We start from the raw sequence: 23,914 nt of genomic DNA, 5'->3' as shown, positions 1-23,914 counted from the left end.
GTCGGGTCTTTTGATCCGCGACTCCGACGACGAGTGATCGACGGGATATCTAATGTTCGTCCAGGGACAAAGGTAATACGATTACGGAGCCACTATCCGTGATTTAGCATTAATGATACAATCGATGCCTGCCTCGTCATTCTCGAGTCCTTGTCAACCACAGCCTTGGATGGCAGCGAGTATGTAATACATTATATGCGTACATATAATACGTGGAATACATGGCATGGAGCCACCTACGCTTCGGGCGTACCTACGCCATGGCGCCGTGTCTTTATTACGGCCAAAGAGAATATTTGACAAAATTAACACTGAGAGGCAATTGCGCTTGGAAAAAGGCTCTTAATTGCGCGCAAATACGCCTGTTCGTGCTAATTTCGCGACGCTGTTTAATTTATTGTCAGAGAGACGATAAGTAACGGCAGATAGTGGAGGTAGAAATGTAATGGAGGTTAATTAGGAGACATTAAAATTTTGGGGTTATTATCTCACATCATTTACTTAACAGAGAAATTGCAATTTAGTGTTATTCTTTTTGGGATTCATCTGGAATCAAAGGGAAGTACAGAATCGTGGTAATAGTAACAATATTAATTGCTATAATAAGTTATAGCGAATTACAGAATATATTTGAATACGATGCAATAAGTAATTTCATGAAAGTTATTTTATATTTAAGAGAATTCATATTAGAAGTTTGATACTATCACTTTTTCAATTTCTTTTTCTATTTTGCCTAGGTGTACATATTCTTAGAGAAAAGAAAAAAGAGTGAAAATATTTGTAGGAAATTTTCTAGTGGGATTTGAACTACCTTTAATTTCTAGTTCACAGGCTTCGTTTATTTCTCGAACGAATCTGCAGTAGACAAACGTATCATCCAAAATAAGTAAAAGTCAAAACTGGAAACGTTTCGCTCATCCGTTAAAAAGACATCACACAGAATTTCCTCACAGATCTAATCAATGAAAGGTCAGCCCTTGTTCCCTCGTGACTCTGTCCTCAACCCCTTCCCCTTCGTTGGTACGCTCTCTATGTACCTACGCATTCTTTTACTTTCCGCTTCTACGTACAAAGTATTATTGAATTTCCACGTGAACCGGGAGACTTCCCGTCGTCTCGACTCGAGGTCGCACAGGATCTTTTGTCAGGTTACATCAGGTTACGTTTAGTTTCCACAGCGTCCTCGGGTTTGCAGCTGAATATAAATTGCGAAAACTATTGAATCTATTCACTGATCTAGGACGAATGGGAAAATCGTACAAAAAATCACTCAATTATTTTAAATTATCTGTATTTTCGAAACCTCCAAATTCCTTGCTCACGACCACTAATACAAGGAATAAAATATTCACGTTTCATCAGGAAGATAAATTCTCGAGCTGTTAGGTTTCAACAAATATTGTCTGCTTGTAGATCACTCCCTTCATGATTTCTTTAGGGTTCAGCTTGTGGAAGAGATATAGGAGTCGTAAAATAAAGTGGGAGTCAAATGTACACATATTTCGAGTGTTGGGACAAGTGGCTCGAAAGAAATATGAGGATTATAAATACAGGGAAGTAGAGTCGAGGTGGGGGATGGACCTGAAAGGGATGCTGGATCCATTGATCACAATGGGAGACCTGAAAAATGGTTTTGTGTGCTAGCTTATCAAATGACTACTCTGTCTTCTCGTTCTACCTAAATTCCTCTGCGTTCTTTATGCATCCACTGGAAAATCTCGTAAATTCATTGATGCCTTCAGGATTATCTCGTCTTTTTTCTTGTATTATGCGATTGACGTAAAACGTGTCAATCTTCTTCACGCGATTCTAACCTATTTAATTTCGGTGCACAAGCTAGTTTCGAGTCGACGGAGATTCTCTCTTTCGTGTATATTTTCATCCGTTTCGGGGATGACGACGTTTATTGACAGCCTCCGGGGGTTGGCTTTCAGCTTCTCAAACGGTTTTTAAAATATTAAATGGCTGAGCGTCGGGAAACACGGCTGGAATGTTTTGACACTTTTTCATGGGATTGAGGCTCCAGTTTCTACTGAAGTTCTGTAATCGATAATTTATGTCTAAAAGTAGAGACAGCTGACAATTTTATGGTAAATTTTGGTTTTATGATAAATCAGTATTCATCGTAGTTTCAATGCAATTAAAGAATAGAATTAAGCTTAATATTTTTATTAACAATAGGACATTACTATGAGAAATACAGTACTCTAAATATTTATGGTTTCGCATATATTTCTGCATTTAGATATATATTATGTTAAACAAATGACTATTAAGTTAAAAAAGACTAACTAAAATAATTGACGAAAAAACTACAAATCTTATGGATTATGATACAACATTTGAGGCTTAACCACATTTCAGAAGTAGTTTATGTTTACCTAAAACTAGGAAAGGGTAATACAATAACGAAACAGATTCACAATCAAATTTGATATTGTCAGACGTTATCCACCTTCTGCCAAGTAAAACAAATAAAAACAAACTACCCCTTTTCTGTTCGTTTACCACTGTCACCATACCTCAGGGATGAAACAAAGCTGTTGCACAGTCCATTCATCAATTATTACAGTAAAAGTTAACGCCAGGACACGTAGGAAGTATCTGTATCCAGCCATGATATAGATGGATGGATACAGACGTGTCAAAGAAACAGTAAAGTTCGTGGAAGCCGGAAGTCGCGCGACCTGACAGATTTCTTCTCGCGTTTTCTCTATTATCGAGTTCCCAAGCGGCTCCAGATAAAGAAAGACGTCCAGCACGTCGAAAATACTTGGCATCAACGTGTCCAGCCAGGTGTATTCCCATTTTTCTTTGCGAAACTGGTCGCTTGTAACAATCGCCCGCCATACTTGCTCGGACATCGAACAAAATTCACGGGGACCGGAAGTTCCTATCGATTGCTGCTCCACGTCCACTGACAATAACGAATTAATGTCTGTCCATTAAGCATTAATGACGTATCGCTCATGGCCCGCTACGTGTCAAGTGTCTCTGCTAACTATCAGACCGATTTATGTTGCCCGAATGCATAATTCGGTCGTCAGTGGCACAATATTATTGCAAAGAGCTGGCTGAAGTCGTGCTCGAAATAGTCAACAGGACACGTGCTTTGGGTTCCTCGGTGCTTCTTTATACAGGGCGTCCCAGATTTTAATAGTCGAACTTTTTCAGTGCATTCTATGGTTCTAAATAAGAAAAAAATGTTATGTAGGTATAGGTCGTTGGACTCGATATTTGGTATGAAGTTAGCGAGACTGTGCTCTATCTGTGTCAATGTAATGGAGCATTAGTTTTGGAAATGAAACTATGTTATCTCTATGTTTAGTCGTGAATTTTGCTATTATAAAACTTATTAGTGAATTTACAAGTTTTGAAGAGAAAGGGAAAGAAGTGAGGAAAAGTAAATTGACTTGTACTACTGAAAACTTACTAATAATACTGTTTGCTTTACAGACTGAATTATTTTAATAAAAAGAAATCCTTATTTTTGGTAAACTAATAATATTAGTGAGTTTACATTATTAATTTACCAAAAGAAAAGACCTGTATTTATTCCAATAATTCATTCTATAAAGTAATCAGTATTATAAGTTTTCAGTAGTACAAGTCAATAATATAAATTCACTAGTATCATTAGTTTACCAGAAATAAAGACCTCTATTTTTCAAAATAATTAATTCTGTAAAGTAATTAGTGTTATTACTAAGTTTCCAGTAGTACAAGTCAATTCACTTGTTTTCATTTCGCCATCCCGTTTCAGTACCCTAATTTCATTACACGTTAATACAATTTCAAGTTCATTCGAAACGACGAATCTTGTTCAATAACGTTTCATCGAATGACACGATTCGCGCGGGTCGTACAACTAGCAAAGGAGAAAGAAACGGGACAGAACAATTAACTTGCTCCATATCCGAGAACAAGCTGGGGCGAAACTTTTCCGATTTCAGCAAGTTTCCGTCGACTCGAATCGACCGGATCGTATGAATATTACGCTCGTTCGAGTAAGACCAGCTTCGCAGATCCTTGCAAAGAAAATGTCCCAGAAGAATGTAGACTATCGCGCCGCCATCAAACTTACAACCAGATTGAACGGACTCGTTCCATTCTCCCTGTATCAAGGCTGCAGTCGCCGCTGCAGAGTTCCAGGCGAGAGGCAATCGATAACCACATTTAATTACCATAAAAATCCTCGGCAAAGATTGATGAAAATCTTCGAAACTCGTTAGCGCCTAAATTTAGCGGAAAACTCAATCGCCCCTCTCTGATTACGGATTTCATTAAAAAAGTTCGCCATGGAACGCGATAACCTCTGTCGATCAAAGGTGGCCCAGGAAGTTTTGAGTGGCGCAGTGATTAACATTTTCAGCGGTTTTGGCATCGGCTGGCAAGCTGACAAACGTGTCACGCGTACAGTCAGATATTGGATAAGGACATTATGGATGCTTGTGACTCGAGATGATGCATGAACATCGATACAACGATGTCTAATCAGATACATTAGTTAACCGCTGTTAATGGATGTGTCTTGGCAAAGCGTTTCATCCAAGACTGAACTTATCGATCTCGCTTACTCGGGCAAGAATTTAGCTCGTTAGTTCCATCGGGGTCTTTAGATTAGACACTGTTCAATCTATCATTCGTGAAGACTATTGACAATGAGACGCTCCCAGCGAGCCTGCACTTAGTCAACGGATTTTCCAAGTCGATTCTTTTGAAAGGAGACATTTGTGAGCTGCTCTTTGATGAGGAATCGCTTGCTGTGAGGTGATCTTTTCGTATCAAGACCTGGTCAGAGATAATCGAGCAGAATAAGGGATATTGAGATTGGAACTATGCGAATTTGTGGTTGGACTGTTTTATAGAAATATTAAAAATCATTATTTTACGTTTCACACGTGGATTCAAAAAGATGGCAATTTTTTAAAGCAGAGACTTAAATAATAATTTGAAGTTGAGAGATAATTAGACTCGTGATTGCAATTCCTTATCAGGTTTTTTTTCTGAAAATTATTTTCAGTTTATCAAGAGACTCAAGATTATCGTTATTGTTTTAATGAGATTTATTTTTAAATTCTATATAAAGATAAAGGCAATTAATACTTCTTAAAAATAATTCTCTTTTAATTAAAACGCTTTAAATAATGTTCTCATTTCAAGCAAATACAACGCGATTATAGTAATTGAATTTGTCTTTTCACTCTTTATATGAGAATACTTTAATCCGATAATAATTCAATCTTTCTAACTGTAATTCTTCTCTAATTAAATCTTAAAAGATTGAAGCTCTAAAAAGACCTTCGCATGTCCTTTATACATCAGAATGTGTCCCATTCGAAGCCACTCAACTCCCATCTGAAGCACCTTTCGCTACGAATAATACCATCAATCCAAAAATGCTACCATCAGATAACCCACTCTTTGTACCATAAATTAACTATCCGCAACTACCTCCGAGTCAACGATAACAAATACCCCATAATTATCCTCAAGAAAGTGGATCCGCGTGTGTATTTAGTTAGCTTTCCCTCACTGTTACTGAGGGATAAGCGTAATCGACGCGTCAGGGTACAAACTACACGGAAGTACATACGTGCACGGAATTCGCGGCACGAAGGGAGCTGTTGGATCGTCTCGAACGTGCATACGCAAACACGCGCGCAGAGCAGGCACAACCGAGCAGAGGATCATTGAATTCACTCGTCGCCCGTATTTTCCCGCGCTGCCGACGATTACCATAATACATCCCATTTTCTCGACGCGACGCGTGCAAGCGCGAAAATTCTTTTAAGTGATCCTGTCTCGACGACGGTCGCTGCTTGCGTCGATTTCGAGGACGACTGGCAAAATATCGAGAGGCCTTCGCGAGTGTGACCTGCCTCGAAGATGCAGATGTTAACGAGGGACCTGCGAACCAGCAGTGCCGAAGTTGCCCAGCATCGACGCCCCTTCGCGCTCTTGAACATGGTCGGTCCTCGACGAGACGAGGATTCAGGTGGAACTCGAATCCACGTCGGTTTTTGCGATTTCGATTAGCACTGCTCGAGAGTGCGTTTAGCGTTGAGCTGCGTCCCCCAATAATAATCGTCTTGGAGGGGTGTTGCATGGAATTCGGTCGTCTAATTCGGATGCTGCGCGATGGCGTGCAATTAGGTCGGAGCCACTTCAGCGGGCATTGATTGCTGGTATTTTTTCAACGAATCGCGCGTTCGCTCGCGGCGTAATTGTCTACGTCAGGGTAATTCTGTCTGAAGATGGGCGCATTGTTATTGATTCTATCGGGGAACTGGGTCACGTGAAATTTGTATTTGACTTGTGTTGAGGGATGGGTGGTGTGGGTTAAGGTAAATGTCCCAGTAGTTGACCAAGTCCTGATAAACACTAACGCTAATTTTATTATTTTTAGGCGTAAATTCTAATGTTCTAGGTTTGCTTAATTAAAACTAAAAACTAGCGTTACAAAATAGTATTCTCAGTTTCTAAGACCTAGTAAAATATAGAGATATACAGTTTTAGGTTGTTTACTACTCGGACATTTGACATCTTAAGCGTTTAGGTACTGGGACATTTACCTTACACGTTTTCTTGGTGTGTCATTTCTTCTCATCAGCCTGTTCATTAATGAACAATATTAATATTGTAATGTCGATTTTGTTGGAGATTTGGTGTTCATGTGAAGTTTAGTTTTTGGTGAAGTTAGGGTCAAATGATTTTTACTATTTATGAGTTGTTAGTATGGAGGGTGTTATGTAGGTGACTAGATTGAGGATATTTATGCAGATAACGTATGTCCAAATATGCAAGAAATATGCAGACAGTATGCGAGAAATATGCAAACAATATGCTAAAACTCTGTAGCATGTATATGTACATTGCATATCATATCTATGTATATTACATAACCTGTTATGCACATGTAGATGTATGAAATATTCGTCATTTTATTGTCAGTTTACTTATCACAATTTGTGTTACAATATATGACAATCGTTTATTGAAGACCTTTTTTATGAACTGATATCATTTGTCTGAAAAAAATATAAGTTATTCATATAAAACAAACAAAATGTAAGCAGTATGAAAAGTATCTACATATTTGTATAAACATTCACAGTCAACTATATTTACTCTATCAAAGCTAGCAGAATTACAAATTAAGTGAATCAAAAATTATTTTTTCCATCCATTATCGATCACATATCTCTCAGTGTAAAACATTAAGAACAATCAAAAAATGGAACACCACCATCACCAAATTACTTGTTCAGCGATGAAACAAATTTCTGTAGAGAAGTGATAGTCATAAAAGACTGGTTCAATTTCCTTAGCAGGGGCCAAGAGAGGAACGTAATTACGAAGAGTCGAATCGACGACAGACTACGCGTACCTGGGATGGGACTTTTCTCGAACACACGGACATGGAAATCGATCCGTCTGGACATCTGAAGGCATTAGAGAGACGTGATCGTGTTAGATGTTGCGACGCATTGCGGCTCTGTGAATTTTTAACCGCTGTCACATTCCCGCTACTCCTGTCAACCGTCTCCGCTTATCGACAATCCGCCATCAGTACCAAAGAGGGGAGAGCTCTCCGATGATTGTGGCACTGATTCGAATCCCTCTGAGTTTTTTGCTTTGCAAGCGAGTCGTTTCGCTCCAGGAAACTGTGGTTATGACGTGAAGGAGTAGGAAGTGGTGTAAGGTAGGAGCTGAGATTGCAAAGAGAATCGTGACGAATCCTCTTTCTGAGGTGAAGAGGGATAATTTTATGGGGAGGATTAATCATTGACTTGTTCTACTTAGGGATAAAGTTCAATCTTAGTGATCGAAGTAGTATGCGTGATGTTTTTTATGTTACTCCAACAAAGTGGACGATGATTAGAGTTCACGAAATCAAAAGAGATAAACCTTCTGTAGGAAACTTAATCGTTGACTTACTCTACTGCAAATCGATAAAACACGACTACAGCAAGTATCGTGTTGTGCTTAGAATCCTATTTTACTGAGACATGTGCTGAGCAGAACTTGTTACTGCAGAGGAATTAAATCTTTATTGGAAGATTTAATCGTTGACTTGTTCTACTGAAGATTGAAAAGTCTCTACAATTCTAATAACTTCCTTGAGTTTAATGTTAACTACGTTAAGGCAAATAATAGTAAACTGTGATTTATTAATTTGAAGCAACATGGAACAAATGGAATAAAGAAGAATTTATCTGTCGAATGATTGACTTATTCTACTGAAGATTGCAAAAATAGAATTCCGATTACTTCACTGGGTTTAATGATAATCAAAAGATAAAATTTATGAAGAACCCTGTATCACAATCAATTCTCTTCACTGACTGAGAACTGCAAACAAATTATACTCTTCCTTACTCATCCTATCTTACAAACAAAAATAATTCACATTCTACGAGAATGACAAATAATTGTATGCCTTCCCCAGGACTCAAAGAAACCTAATTCAATACTATCTCTAGCAAAATACAATTTATCAAATTATCCCCCAACAGAGGCCAGCAAACAAAACCCAAATTCAGGTCCGACAAGTGACAGACTCATATCCCTGAATTCAGTCCAAGTCCAATCTCCGCCGACATTTCCCCCAAGAAAGATGCGACACGCGAAGAATTACGAGCAGAAACGTCCATTACCCCAGACGACCCGCTAAAAAACTCCATTGTCCCCAATTTAAACAATTTACCCAGGGTATGGCAGAAATTAGCGCATTACGACGTTAGCGCGTAATTCCAGAAACAAGAAATCGTTCTTCCTAAACGAAATAGGACCAGTCGTCCTATTCCTGCGCGTTTCCTTTTCGTCCCAGGTCACTGCTGTCGCTTTGTGTCCCGTCTCGTAATAATTCACATGCAAATAGAGGGGCAGGACGAGGGGCGAGCAGAAGGGTCGCCGGGCGTGAGAGAAACCAGGAAGGAAAGACGGAATTTTCGGGCTCCGTTTATGGCGGTAACGAAGCTTAAGATTTGAATTCAGTTTTGGGACACGTAATTATGCGCGAAACGGGGCGGCGCTTTCTTCGACGATCTTAAGCCGCTTAGTTTCCTGGACGAAATAAGCGTGGCAGCCTGGACTCAAACAAAGAAAGCGCGGATTAAACGCGAACGACTCGGGCGCTCGCGACGTTCAACGCTCGGAGAAAGGGTTATTCAAACGAAAATAATTGTCGGATAACCCGGCGAGAATTCTGCGCGAGCCTCGCTGCTGTTAATGCACCGTTAATTTATGTCGGTTGCTCGAGGGGCGGGAGAAAAAGTTTCAGCGCCGAGGCCGCCGAATGGCCCCGTCGAGGGCACGCTGAGAAAGCCCTGGTCAAGCGGACAGCTTGTTGCGCTGGCATAATGGTGATTGTTTCGCGGATAGGGACGGAGCACTGGCTTTTCCTCGACCAATTTCCCTTCTAGGCTCGAGTGGGCATCGACCTTTTCAGCGTCGAGGCTTTTGACGGTGCTGCGAGCTGAGTACTTATTGCCAGGGAACACTTATTGTCGTTGATTCTATTAAGGAATAGTGAAATCGTTTGTGTGAAATTTGGGGGATTTTGAGAGATTCTGGATTGTTTCGAGTGGGTTAAGTTGGTGGTTTAAGTGGGTTAAATATTCTGAATCGTTTCGAATTTTATTTTATTTTTCCTCCTTTTAAGTCTTATATGAGTCCCTGAAATTGTTGACCGATATTAGGAATTTTTTAAAAGGTTTAATCGCAATTTTGTTATTCTTGATTTTTGTTTTATTTTGATGCGTAAAATCAACCCTTGAATTTTCTTTCACCTGCAACTGAGTACTCTGTGTACAATAAATGTTACAGATAATGATTGACTCTAACTCTGCAATGAGTGTTCACTGATCAAGGAGTATCTTGTGCTCTGTATCATAGGTGCATTGCTAGTAACGTATTCTACGATTAGTCCTACGCGTTTCTTCCAAGTTTTTTATTAGTAGAATAAATAATGTTTCTGTACTAGAGTGTAAGCTATGTATACTTTAGCCAACTGTACAGTCTTAAGGGCTTTACTTTGAAACTGAAGGCCTCACACTTGTGCTGTGAATTCCCTTGGAATTCAGTCCAGGATAATGTTTCCTGCAACTAGAAGATCAAGTCAAGTTCCACTAATCTTGATTACTTCTTTTTGGATGAGGGCTAAGTCGTACTTCTTTACTCACCCGTTAGTGGTAGCTGCTAGGGGTAGATAGTATTCTTCATAGTATTCTTAACAGACATTAAGTTGCCTCAGAAGGAGATATGACTTTCTGTTCTTTCACCCACCATTTAATTTTCAGAATATAATTTCTAAATTCTTGAAACTCTATTATCACACTCCAAATATTTCAAATATACCATTTCCCTCGCGAACAAAATGTCAACGCAAATAATCATAACTCCATAAACTCTATTATCTCCTCTACTCATAAATAACTTCTATCTCGCTAGAGAGTTTATCCCCAGGTCCCAAAACAGGGACAAAATTAGTCTACAATAAGATATTACGCCTAATATGTCTTCGTTAATAATCTTTTTTAGACTGACCAGTATCTTAACTCCCGAACTAACGCATCGACGCGTCACTCTATCGGTTCTAATACCTTAAACTTCCTATCAGGTGGATCCACATAACCAGAGACAGGCCTAACTTTCGAAACTCGATGTCGATCCGGCAACTCGCGGAATGAAATTTATCATTTAGTCGGAAACTGGCCGATCGTCCGTCTTCTCTAGATAATTACCAGCAAACTCGGCTCTCGGGCAGTCTCTTACCCCCTGGAGCTTCGTTACCCCTTGGTAATTCAATGTAACAATTACGGAACAAAATTGATACAGTTCAGCGTGGACCTGCGTCGAAGGAGTTTAGGGACTGGTACGCTGCATCTCTAAATACGGAATCATCGTCGAAGAACAGATCATATTCTCAAAATTCCGACTGCGTTGTCTACTTAGAGGCACTGGCGAGAACAGGGAGCGGGGGTGGCAGAAGGACACATACGTGCCACCCTCGAATCGGTCGATCCGCTGCGTTCCTGTGCACAGTCGGGAACACACGTACACGTACATATGGTGCCTATGCAAATCCGGTAAACCTGCCGCGATGATTTAGTGCGACCCTTAATGTCCCTGTGCAGGAGACTGACGCTCTGTTGTACCGCCTAGTCGTGTCTTATGAAATGTTTCTTCCTTGTTGGAATATGGAGTGCTCTTGAAGTTTGTGGGTGAATACTGTGGAGTTTCTGTGATTGTTCTACTTTTCCTTTCTGAAGATACTGGATGGGGGTTAATTATCGTTATGAGTCAGGTGTGGAGTAGGTGTATAGAGAATTTAGATTCTCTAGCGTGTATTCAGATTCAAATTCTGCATAATTTAGTATTCGATACTAATATGTAAATATTACAAGTTTTTAGTATTCAAATATTTAAACTCTTTTAGTATTTAAATATTCAAATTTTCTAGTATTCAAATATTCAGACATTCAAATATTAGAATTTTCAAATATTAAAATATTAGAATTTTCAAATATTCAAACATTGAAATGTTAGAATTTTCAAATATTCAAATATATTCAAATTTTCTAGAATTCAAATATTCAAACATTCAAATGTTAAAAGTTTGAAATATTCAAATATATTCAAATTTTCTAGAATTCAAATATTCAAATATTCAAACATTCAGATATTCAAATATTCAAATATTCAAATATTCAAATATTCAAATATTCAAATATTCAAATACTCAAATACTCAAATATTCAAATATTCAAATATTCAAATATTCAAATATTCAAACATTCAAACATTCAAACATTCAAATATTCAAATATTCAAATATTCAAATTTTCTAGCATTCAAAAATTCAAATATTCAAACATTCAAATGTTAAAATTTTCAAATATTCAAATATATCTAAATTTTCTAGCCTTCAAAAATTCAAAGTTTGAAAGAATGTGAAGAATACAGAGCAACTTCGATTATTAATCCACCACGCCATAAATTCGTCATTTTCAATTACAGTTACCCCTAGTTTCGCCCAAAACTCAAAACCTCATCTTACTCCAACCTCGTCTGCATGAATACTTAATTCACCACTATCTCAATACGTATCCCCCAATCCAGATCCCCTGAGACCTACCTCCCTCCCAGTCCCTCTCGCGAAATTAAAAATCGCTATTCCCCTCACATAACACTTTCCACCCGAATCCCACTAAAATTCACCGACTGCAGTAGTATAGTCTTCCCACGTCCTCCCGTGCATCCATAATCTCTCCCAGCGTCGTGTCATCGATCTTGCCCACCCTGGGAGGAGTTTGATCGTTCGATTTCAGCCGTGGCCGCGTTTATAGGCGGCGTGTGTAGGCGTTACAGGCGTAATCCTGTGTCTCAAGTCCCGGTGTAAGTTACGATCGGGTCGACGGTCGGTCTCTCGCCTCTCGCGCGTCAATATGGTCAGTCGGGGGGTCAAATCGGTGTGTAATGGCCTTAACGCCCGTAAACTGCCGCGGCTAATCCGCGACGACCGCCTGTACACGTTGCAACAGCGGGAAACATCGACGGGCTACCGTCTGACACATGCCGGAATTCGCCGCTGGCTCGAGCACCGAGCTGTGCCCTGAGCCCCGGAACGACCATGTTTGTCGGCCGTTAAATAGCCGTCTGAGGCGGTTGGAAGGCGGCAGCCACGGTGTTTGATGAGATTCGAATCGTCCGGGGCTGGACTGTGTGGAATTATGCGCGCGTGCACCGCGCGGGATTCTGATAGGCCTGGAAGCCAGGGAGGAAATAGGGACATCTGATTGGGGACGATGGACTTCCGTGAGGCAGATGAGCCTGCATTTCGAGGTGTGAACGCGTTTTGCGCTACGTCGATACATGTATCGTGGTGAACTGGTGACCTTGGAAAACTGTTAACCTGGAGTCAGGTGGTGTCAAAACTTTTTCGACAATTTCGCTAATCCAAAGTTGAGCATGGAACGTGTTAATGTGTGGTTCCACTGAGGCAACAAGAGCAACATTTTGTTGTTCGAATGTGCTGCGTATATTTTTCTTCAACGTTCTATGTTTGCACGACTGATTCTACACCTTTAGATTTGCTTGTTGGAGTGAGATGGTTTTGGAAGGGAATTGACAGACACTGAACTCTAGAAATAGAATGAGGAATAGTTTCTCTATACAAGATATTATATTATTGAAAAACTGAATAGGGGAAGCAGGGTAAGAAGGAAAAATAATGTTTTTTTAAGATTATGTCAGAACCAGACTAATTTCGATATCTTTACTTTAGTAGAGTTATATAAGCTATATATAATCACGTGACTATCATTGTAGTGTGTTGATCCCTTTGAGTTTTGTTAAAGACTCTCTTCTTGTTTCGACAGCCGATACACACGTGTAATATATAATTGTTTGAATGAAAGAAAGTGGTCTTCATCCTTTGTAAATATCCATTGCCAAATTCCATCAATTAGAGGCAGTAATGAGTTGAGATCGTTATAAGTTTGTCGTCGATCATGAACTGACTAAGGATTGCTTAGGCTGTGCTTACAGCGGATGCGTTTTCTGAGGAACTGATGTTCTGACGAATATGTCTGAACTTGTTTAGTTCATAGGATAGCTCAAACATATTCGTCAGAAAATGTATCCACTGTAACCACAGCCTCAGACCCATGTCCTACGATCTCAACTTACTTGTATCTTTTATCTAAGAAAAATATTAGTATTCTGTCTTGTCCACCCCCTTCGTCTTAGTCTACTTTCCTCTATCCCTGGGCAGTTGTTTATTAGGTACATAAATTGTTTTTCAACTAGTCTTTGAAAATGTCTCACATTAACACCTCATAGGTATAGCTCCGATATTTGGATTAGGTTTACCTTTAATTGAAAGTTAGTTTACAGTTATTTAAACAAGTCCTATATAAATTTGCACTACTCCTAATTTTAATTCTACTATATTCGACTCGGCTTCAGTTTCATTTGATGTCAGTTTCAATTTCACTCAAAATTAGTGGGTATTTAATTACCTTCAACTCAATTTAAATTGGGAAGCAGATCAGATATAATACCTCCTAGTTCAAATTAGGTCAAAATATAATAATTTTAATGTTAATTCAAGCTATTTCATTCTAGTTCCAGTTCAAATCAAAATTACTTGGTTTTCATACGTTTTGGTTCCTCAAAATTGAATTCATTAACTACTGAGTCTCTGTACGATATCACTGTTATCTAAGTTCAATATAATTTTAACAGATAAGAACCTACACTCACTGTTATCAAAGCATTACCGAGCAAATTACTATGTACTTTACAATCATAGATAATAGAACGTCTTACATTACTACATTCACGAATAACTACAAAGGAGGAGTCTTAGATAGATTAATAAATTGGATAAAATCAAAGTCTCTCCGGGTAAAATTAGAGCGAGTGCATCTGACTTTGGTCTGAAACTTCATTCCTGAATGGACCAAGCGAGAGAACTTACAAAATATCTGGGTACTGGCGAGTGAGGAAATTTGGAATTGGAGTGCTGTAAATTGAAAGCGAAATCGACGTTGAACGGGAACGTTGCGATTCGGTCTCCCAGCAGATTTGATAAAATCGAAATCTGGAGAGCTTTGGAAAAACACGTAAATTCTCTTTGAAAATTTCACCCACAGTAAATATCCTCGCTTCTCAAACTTAATTTTGTATAATTAAATAAAAAATTCCATCTTTTATACTACTCAATCAATTTTTACCAAAAAGGGCATTGTAAAATTCTCTTATAATCGTATTAGGAATGACATTACAAGACTTTACATGTTTCTACTATTCTGACTCCATTGAAAATAGAAGACAGCAGGAACTTAGAAAAAGAGCTTGTCAATGCAAAATAAGGTACTGTGACAAATAGTATCGCGTTCTACAGTGCGTGTTTCATGAAAGTGGGTGGATTCTAGGTTTATGGGCGTTTCTTGCTAAATGTTTCATCAGACTGTAAAAGCATGTTGTTCCGAGTCGGTTTCCTTAAGCGCTTTTAGTGGCCACAGTGCACCGCTCTTGCGTTCTCTACAATTCGTTTCACCCCCGTGTATGGGCAAGCATAAGTACGTAAAGCTGCAATCGTAACAATCTCCGGTTCGTTGAGCTCCCAGAAAGAATTTTATTTCCTAAATATCTTTGTGACGTAGTAGAAATGGCAGTCATCCACTTCGTTGCACGCGAAGTGCACCTCTTAAGAGACCCTCTACATCTGGTTGTATGCCATTTGGTTATTGTAGTAAAATATAATCAGTAGTATTATTCGAATTCCTATTGTAGAAAGAGTTTCTGAATTGTGCGAATGTTAATTGTTGAATGTAACTTTAACAGGTTTATTGGTAGATTTTTGAGAGGAGTTGTGTTAGATTTGGTATTCTCAATAACTCTGTGTATGATAGTTCTAAGGTTTCTCTAATCATTCTCTTAACAATTTTTCAAGTATTCTTCAATCTTTTTAATGACCTGAAGTGAAAATTTATCGTTCTATTAAAAATTATATTTGTAATTAATTTTCTTGCTGATTTAATAACTAATTTTCAGTTGGACTCCACTCTATAATTTAATTGAGAATAACAAAAAGCAATTCTTAAATATAACATCTTTGAATATAAGATTAATTCTTATTAATAAAGTTCGAGCATATTCGCATTTGGTGGGTGACAGTGTACCACCCTCTGGATTTAAAATAACTATACAGTCAATAAACTATAATTCTATATGAATTTCGAACAGTACCTAATTGTTAGGACTTGGCTGAAAAATAAACAACCAGTGTACTCACATTTGATGTCGAGATTCAAAGGGTTGCTTTCTCCGTCGCCTTCCTGATTGCTGCCAATGCATGTGTAGATTCCAGCTCTGCTGCGGGTCACGCTTTGCAGCACCAAACTTTGGTTACTGATTATCGTTCCTGTCGCAGGATTATGGTAGAGTGGATTGCCCTGTGAACGCAAGATTCAAATAAGTTGTCTCATCTAAAAAATATAGAGTATTCTATAACAGATAAGAGAAAATTTAAAGTTTTTCTTATTGATACGAGAAAATAAAACAAAAATTGAGACTAATCAAATTATGACCACAGTTCTGTGTTTTAGGTATTAAAGCTTAAAAATATTGATGGAAAGCATCTGTGAACCTCCGAATTTCAGGTTACCAGGATTTACAATTACGTACTTGTCCACTAATTTTTCAAACTTTAATACCAAAAAAAGAAAAATAGTAAAAACAATGTATTACTTAGAGCATTTTTTAAATTTTGTCTTATCAATTATTGAACACTCTGTACGTTCCCATTAAACGACGACGACGAATAAATGGACCCTTCCTTTTTTCTAAATATCGACAGGTAATTTATTTCAACCCCCGTGATTTATTGTTCTCCGCCAACTAATTTATTCGCAGACAGCATATGCGTAATCGCAGCTTTAATGAGAAAGACCGGGAAGAGGCATTGTCGATAGTTTTTCAATCTTTCAACGTTCCAGCGCGATGATATCGTCCGTTCTCCTTTTTTCTTCAATGTTGGAAAGTTCCTTTGAATTTCCTTGAAACACATCGCCATTGGTGGAAATATTCCCCTGTCCTGTTTTCCCTCTTATCAAACGAAGAATCGACAAAGAACGCTGCAAGCGCGTCTTGGACGTTCTTCTGCACCCACAATGACATTATGATCCAAGGCGCGAGAAGAAATATTTATGGAACTTGCGCAATATACCGACACAAAGGGACCACCGTCTGCATTCGTTTAAAATAAATCTTCCTTTCCTCCTTCTCTAGGCCAGAGATTCTGCTCACCATGAAATTATGTTCCTTTACAAGGTTTCGTTGTGACATGAGATTTCGACAAAAGCGACAAAGTCGTCGTGAGATCGCGCAGATGACTGATATGCTTCTATTTAAATGTTGAAAGTAAATTGTACTTTATGGTTCATCTTGTTTCGCTTATTTCGAGGAGACAATTAATTTACTCTGAAGGGAGGTAGGTTTCTAAATTTTACTTCGGGGCTGGTACTTAGAAGTTTCTAGTTTTACATTCTTTGAAAGAGTCATGAAATTTCCAGGTACTGTGGAATGATAAAAATATACTGCCAGAGTACCTCCAGCTTATACTGTAATAAGTGTAATTCTCAGAGAGGGCTGTAAAGTTTAGGAAAGTCAAAATTCACGTTGTGAGATGAAAAATAAGACAAAATTGATTAAATTTGGGGAAACATGGAATTTAGATTATACAGGTTTTTTAGAATTCCAGGTATAAAAGGTGTCCAATTTAGGCGGTATTTTCGCTTGTACAGGCAATTTCAAGATCAACTTATGAAATTAATTATGAAAAAATTCCTGAAATTACAATACTGGCTTTTATTAATATTTTACCCAGCTAAAAGTGCAGATATAATTTTTTAAATTTAGAGACTGTCCAATACTTCGAAGCTATGCAAAGCAACGCAATTCATGTGTCGAGACCAGGGATGCTATGAAACTTGCTGTCCAGTGACGTCACGAGGTAGAAGGGAACTTTTCGACCGAGGTGGGGACTCTTAGCAATCACTGGTTGGTGGGGCAATTCTCACCCCATTCGATAAATTCTCTTTCCATCTCGTGACGTCACTGGACAGTAGGTTTCATACCATCCCTGGTCGGAATATTTGATTGTCCACTTACTTGAAAATTCAACTTCTTAACCCCTTCACCTTTCTCGAATCTGACTCGTTCACTCTTAACAATACCTTCGCTGCCGATTACGCGATAACGCGTGATAAGAACATTTTCTCAAATAACCGATCACGCACTATCGCGTGAAGGATCTATGTTCGCTTAACGTAAGCTCTGTGGTTGGCAGTTTGGGATACTCAGCCCTTTCCGATCGACAGCAAAGGTGATTATAATCCGAAAAAAAATTGTAGGCGAAGAGGTTAAGCATCCAGATATTAGCATATTTACTGTATCTGATTAAGAATATTCCCTTTGATCAGCCTCTCGTTCCCAGAACGGGCAGAAGGATAACTTTGACCGCCGCGAAGCTCGGCCACGATGGTTACGTCAACAGTTTCGAAATTCTCTGATAAATTTCTCATCGACGTGGACGCAGGCCGTTGGTTCAAAGAACGCTTACGCTGTTATCAGCATGTAAATTTTAAACGGAAACTTCGCGTCACAGGTGCGCGGCGTTTGCCCTTATCTCGTCCCCTGATTAAGCTTCCGACTGAAACTCCTGCCATGCCCGAGTTATCGATTCCGCGACGCGGATTCGTTATTCCATAGCGAGGTACGTCGTCGTCGTCGATGGGGGAGCGGAAGCGGAGCATGGACTCACGTTGTGCCGCCAGGAGACCTTGTAAACCCACGGATTGGACTTGATGTTGCACTCGAAGTAGACGTCGATACCCTCACGGATTGCGCTCAAGTTCAAATTGCTCCCGAGCTCGAGCGTAACCACTGGCTCGTCTGAAAGTTCAGGGAACGTTAGCGTAGATATGAGCCCTGTAAGAAGTGGTCGGATGTTTTGCGCGATGGGAATTGCAGAGGCACGCGGCAGGACGCCACTGTGCAAGAAAAGGGAGAGTTATTGTGTGTTGGGCCTCCAGGTGGTCGGATATTATGTGTGGGTCGGGTTTAATCGATGATTGGAGATGTGTAATTGAGGTCTATTGCGAGGGTGAGTATGGGAGGGTGGTTGATAGGAATGTGGTTCCTGGAGGGGGATCCTTTTGTATGGGAATTGATGGGGGTTTATGGTGGTGTTTTGACCTTAACTATGCTCTTAGATGTGTAATCTAATACACAATAAATGGATGTACAGTAGTATGAAAATATTAGATAGAATAGTCAATACAATAAAATAGCTGTCGCTAGTTTGTAGATACTGTATACAAATATTTGTGGAATAATTTATTATATTATTATATAACAATTGTATTCTTATATTAGATTATATTATTATATTAGAGGGAAATTTTCGTTTATCATTTTATATTAGGATTTTTGATTAGAACTTCTTGGAACAGTAGAAAAATTCTTCTACTTTGCATTTCAATGAAATACGTTAAAGGAAAGCAATGTGATTATAAAACGTATTCTATTTTTCTAGTAAGTATGTATGTATTTGATTTTTGAATATTGTAGAGGTAGCGTAATATCATATTATTATTTTACGTTCCCCTTGATCTGGATCTGCTGGTATTTCTATCTTGGGAGGTATACTCTGTTTTGAAATTCAAATCTGTGCAGCCCTTTGTCTAAAGTTTTCTTTATACGTATTCCATTTATATAGCACATTTTGCGCTACGTTTATATAGCATCATAATTTCCTGAGTAACCCGAGCAGTCAAAGTTATTGCAGATTGTGTAAACAAAGGTTAAATCTTATATGATCCTACATTACTCTTAATAATTCTTCTTCATAAAAATTAATATCTGCAGCAAACCACTTCAACGTTTTCATTCTCCCGCAAAGTGATCTCAAATGTTTAACCAGCAGTTTATCTGCGCAAGGTACTAAAAAGACGGCGAAACAAGGGAAATCTCAATTGCCAGAAGATTTGTGCATTAACCAACCTCGATTACACGTTTATATAGTAAACAGGGTTCGTCTGACCAACAAACCATTACCTGCTGTCGTTTTCAACACAAACAAATTTAACTTCAGCCTCCATCCGATACAACATTGACCGATAACTCTGGCAGCAGTAAAATCAATTTTGCCCGCTAATCCCTGACCCAAGTAGCTCTAGGCGATCCGCCTGAGATCAGACGGCTAAACCAAACTGAACTAACGTTTCTCGGCTTAATCACACAATGCTGTTCCTTGGACTCTTCCGAGGATGAACGGTTGGCGTCGTCTCGATGCCACGGAAGCGATCGAATATCAATACCTTCCTGGTAATGCACGTCCGCACAGTAGGCAGTCTTCGCTCGAGTCTCGTTGCCATGGTGAGCCTCAATAAGCTCGTTAATGTGGTCGCGGTAAGTAAGTGTTTGAGAATACAGTGTGTTCTTGGTAGAAGCTTCTCGTTATCTCTTCCATTTCTTGAAAGCAGTCTTTCCTTGACGTCAGTTTCGATAAGACAATGTGGAACGCGACTCTTACAGTCTACGTCTCATTGCTATTGACAAGGAGTCGTTAAAAAGTAAGTAGACTGTGGTTGTTTATGCAAATGCATACTTTCTTAGATATGCCTGGAGAAGTGTAACCTTGCATTTTATTTATTTGTTAATTAGGTATACTGATATCAACAACGAAAAATTTCAGATTATCATGTTAAAGTGGACAAATTAATATTAAAGAAATAGATGTGAACATAATTTGTAAGGTCTCTGTGAAATGTAGGGAAATCTGTGAATTCGACTCTGTCCCATGTGATCATGCGAACTGTCATTTGTTCTCTCGATTCAATAGACAGATTATAAATAAAGATTTTTGCCATTTGTCTTTTCTTCTGAGAATTTGCTCTATTTCTGGGTTGGATTTAGTAGCAGCTGATTATGCTGAAATTTGCAGTACTACATCAGTTTCTAGCTAATTGTGTTACTTATTTTTGTATTTTTCTATCTCTCTTTCGTTTTTTAGGAGTATAGTATTCTGTTTTACTTGCTCATTGTGGTAAACCTATTAAAGGCACATTTATTATTGTTGTGTGTTGTATTATTTGGAATGTTGTGCGCAGATTGAATTTTTTTGTCTACTTAAATTTTCTGCAAATGCATGAAGATTCATAGAATTCTAACACAATTAACATTTCTTTCAAGTAGGACTCAAGTGAATTATAGTATCTCAATTTTATCATGGAGTATAGCTATAGATTTTATATCAACCTACAGCAATTATGCAAGTAACAGGGTTATAAATATTTTACAGATTTAAATAGAGCAATAAGAATATGAAGCATTAAGAGCAATAATTAATCCCATTATTCGGAAAAATTGAAAAAATTGGCAATCTAAAATATAGAGTTTCTTTGTACTAAATTAAGATAAATGTCCCAGCAGTTAAACATATCCCAATACCTAATTACTCACGTTAATTTTAGAATTCAATTTTAAATTCTAATGTATTAAGTAATCTGATGAAAAATTAAAATTAGTGTCATAAAATAGTGTCTTCAGTCTCTGGGATCCCATAATTAAGGTATTAGGATCTCAGGTTCTTCACTTACTGGTATATTTGACATCTTAAGCATTTAAGTATTGGGATACTTAATGCTAGAAATTCAATTTCGGAAAAAATGTAGCTTGGTCTATTTTTGCACTCAATGCTTCATATTTCCCATCGACTTCAGGACTAAGCAACTCCCTTTCTCCCAACCTTCATAAGCTTCAAAGTTAAAATTTCTTTCATTTAACATGAAACTTGAACCTTAATTTGACTTGCCTTGAAACAACTTTGACCTAGGAAATACCCACAGACTCATCCCCTTTCCCAGCGAATTCGCCTCGATTTCAATGCACAGAACGCGGCCATAAATTTTGCGATACCCCGTGCCACTCATACCACGCGAAATCTCCATAACGAACCCAGTGTTACGCAGGCCTCCAATTCCCGCCACGGTTGCCGGAGATTAACGCCGTGATTTCACTGTCCAATATAAAAGTTTTTCCCAGGCCGAGGCGGCAGAGAAGAACGAACCTTCGGAGGATAGAGGAGGATAACTGGGGATCAGCTCAGCCCCGCGAAAATTAATGGTACATGCCGATCCGCGGCTAAAGATTCTCTCGTTTCCTCGATTCCCTCCTTTCCATTCGTCCAACCCCCTCCCCTGTCTCCCTCCTCCTGGTCGACGGTCCCACAGGTCCGTCTCGTTCATTTTTCCCCAGTCAAGTCTCGCGTTTCGCCTGAAAACCACGATTTCGTACCTTCAGCGACTCGCGCCCCCCTTTTTTCCCACCTCCCTCCCTCTCGACTGTTTATTGGTTCGCTCCCCTTTGGTCCAACGTTTTTCCTCTATCGCGCGGTAATTTCACCCGAGGACAGAGAGGGTGAGGGATTGGAGGGATGACGAGGGGAAAAAATAGGGGAAAATTTACTCGTTATCGTGAGCACGAGTCTTGCGGCGGAATTATCGGATTTGCTCGATGGAATCGTGCCACTGGTCGCGTTCCGCGGAGGCTGGAGAAATCATAAGCAAAAGCTGGCGAACGTCGTGAATCGATATCGCGAAGGCTCTTTCACGGATCCTGCTCTTTTTTTTTTCCTTCGCTGCCTCCACCTAGCCGCTGGTTTTCATCGAGAAGAAGCGATATCGAACGGCCATGGCGCAGAGGATTTCTTTCTAATAGCGAGGCGGAGATCGAGCGTGAAGCCAGCGCGGGTTCTGGGCTGTGGGATCCAGCTGACTGAGGAGGGTCCCTGGTCCCTGCTATACTATTGACCCCGATTTTAGCTCGTTCTTCTTATTTTGAATCCTGGAGAGCGTTTAGAATGACGGTTTACGGACTTACCCTTAAGCTGCAAGGTTTTGATGAAGTCATTATACATTTTGTTATTTTTTTAGCTCGTTGATGTACCACGAGATGATACTTGGATTGTGTATAAATAGTGATCGGGAATAGTGTTGGGAGCAGATGAGTTTTAACTTGAGTACGGAGTTTAAGAATAGTAGTATCATAGAATTAATATTTTTAACCAGAGAAAGGTAGAATAGGACGAGCCCAGTTTAAAAATTGTGAAATTTAAAGCTCCATATTTTTTAACTGAATTCGAAATCAGTAGAATGATGACTTAAACTCTCCACTTAATTTCACGTGGACTATGTATACTATATAGTCTAAGATACTTCATATTACATAAAATCCCAAGTATTGAGGTCTAAACAAAATTTCATGTGCAATAACTAACCTTTCTACTTTCCCCACTCTTTTGAATTTCTATATTTCATCTATTTTTGTTGTTTCATTTATCTCCATTGTATTTCAATTCTATTTTATTTTTAATTCAATTCTAATATATTGTATTTATTGATTCAATTCAAATTTATTGTATTTCAATTATTGCACCATAAGCCATAACTATATGAATCCATCGCCAGCAACGATCTTTTAATTCATAATGTGTAAAATCTGTATTATCTATTTGTGTCGTGCAAAAGATGTGTGTTTTCCACGAGTGTATGATTAATTAATACAGTTTCCTCTCTGCATAATTAACTTATTGAAATTTAATACTGATTAAAATGCAGGATTTAAAGAGGACAGAAAAAAGGGGGAGGGAAAGCAAGCCGAAAGGGGGATTAAGGTTCTTCGATTTCGTGAGAAGTGGTAACACGCTGATAATATTTCAGTCTCCTGAATGATGCAATCGTGAACACGAATGGGCCTTGCAAAAATGTACTTCGAGGAATTTCACTCTAAATATTTGGCATCGCTATCGTCCCAGATCCAACCGTTTCTGTTTAGTTTATAACCTTCTGGTTGTTTGCCAAGGCGACTGGTTCCATTGTAAGGCAGCATATTGGAGGCTCGTTGTCCATAGATTCTTAAGTACTGTGAATCGTACTAGAGCGGAAATTTACAGAGGAATGATTATTTGGTACGAAATAGGCCGTATAAGACCAAAGAAGTGTCTAGAATGAAGGACTTAACGAGGGTGAAAATTCATTGCTCGAGGAGATGGGTGCAATTGCGAGGAAATTAGAAAACGTGTGATTTACTGCTAAGAAATATTACTTAGATGTAATCGTAGGATTTATGTTAGGATAATTAAATTGAAGGTAAAGTATAAATTAAAGTAAAAATATGTATGTCTTTAGTAGTACCATATGAGAAGCACTGTACACTGTCACATATTTTGGAGCACCCTGTATAATAAATTCTTTTTCCTTTAAAAAAGAGAAGTTAAAGTGGCGCAAAAGTAGCTGTAATGGCGTAGGCATAGTAGCAAGGATGTAAAAGTAAA

The 23,914-nt window shown here is 38.7% G+C and overlaps 1 protein-coding gene across 2 annotated transcripts in view; it reads right to left on the bottom strand.

Annotated features, from left to right (window-relative positions):
- The window catches only part of LOC143179297 (protein turtle homolog B), a 77,055-nt gene that overhangs the window by 25,964 nt on the left and 27,177 nt on the right, over positions 1 to 23,914 (bottom strand). For both annotated transcript variants that reach the window (XM_076378453.1, XM_076378455.1), the window contains exons 7-8: positions 18,341 to 18,471; positions 15,812 to 15,971 (exon numbers count right to left, since the gene is read on the bottom strand). In XM_076378453.1, the coding sequence (XP_076234568.1) occupies positions 15,812 to 15,971; positions 18,341 to 18,471 (291 nt within the window). The remainder of the gene's footprint in view (positions 1 to 15,811; positions 15,972 to 18,340; positions 18,472 to 23,914) is intronic.

Source organism: Calliopsis andreniformis, chromosome 5 (assembly GCF_051401765.1).
Source record: "Calliopsis andreniformis isolate RMS-2024a chromosome 5, iyCalAndr_principal, whole genome shotgun sequence".
NCBI lineage: Eukaryota > Metazoa > Arthropoda > Insecta > Hymenoptera > Andrenidae > Calliopsis > Calliopsis andreniformis.
This window is presented reverse-complemented; position numbering and strand designations above follow the sequence as displayed.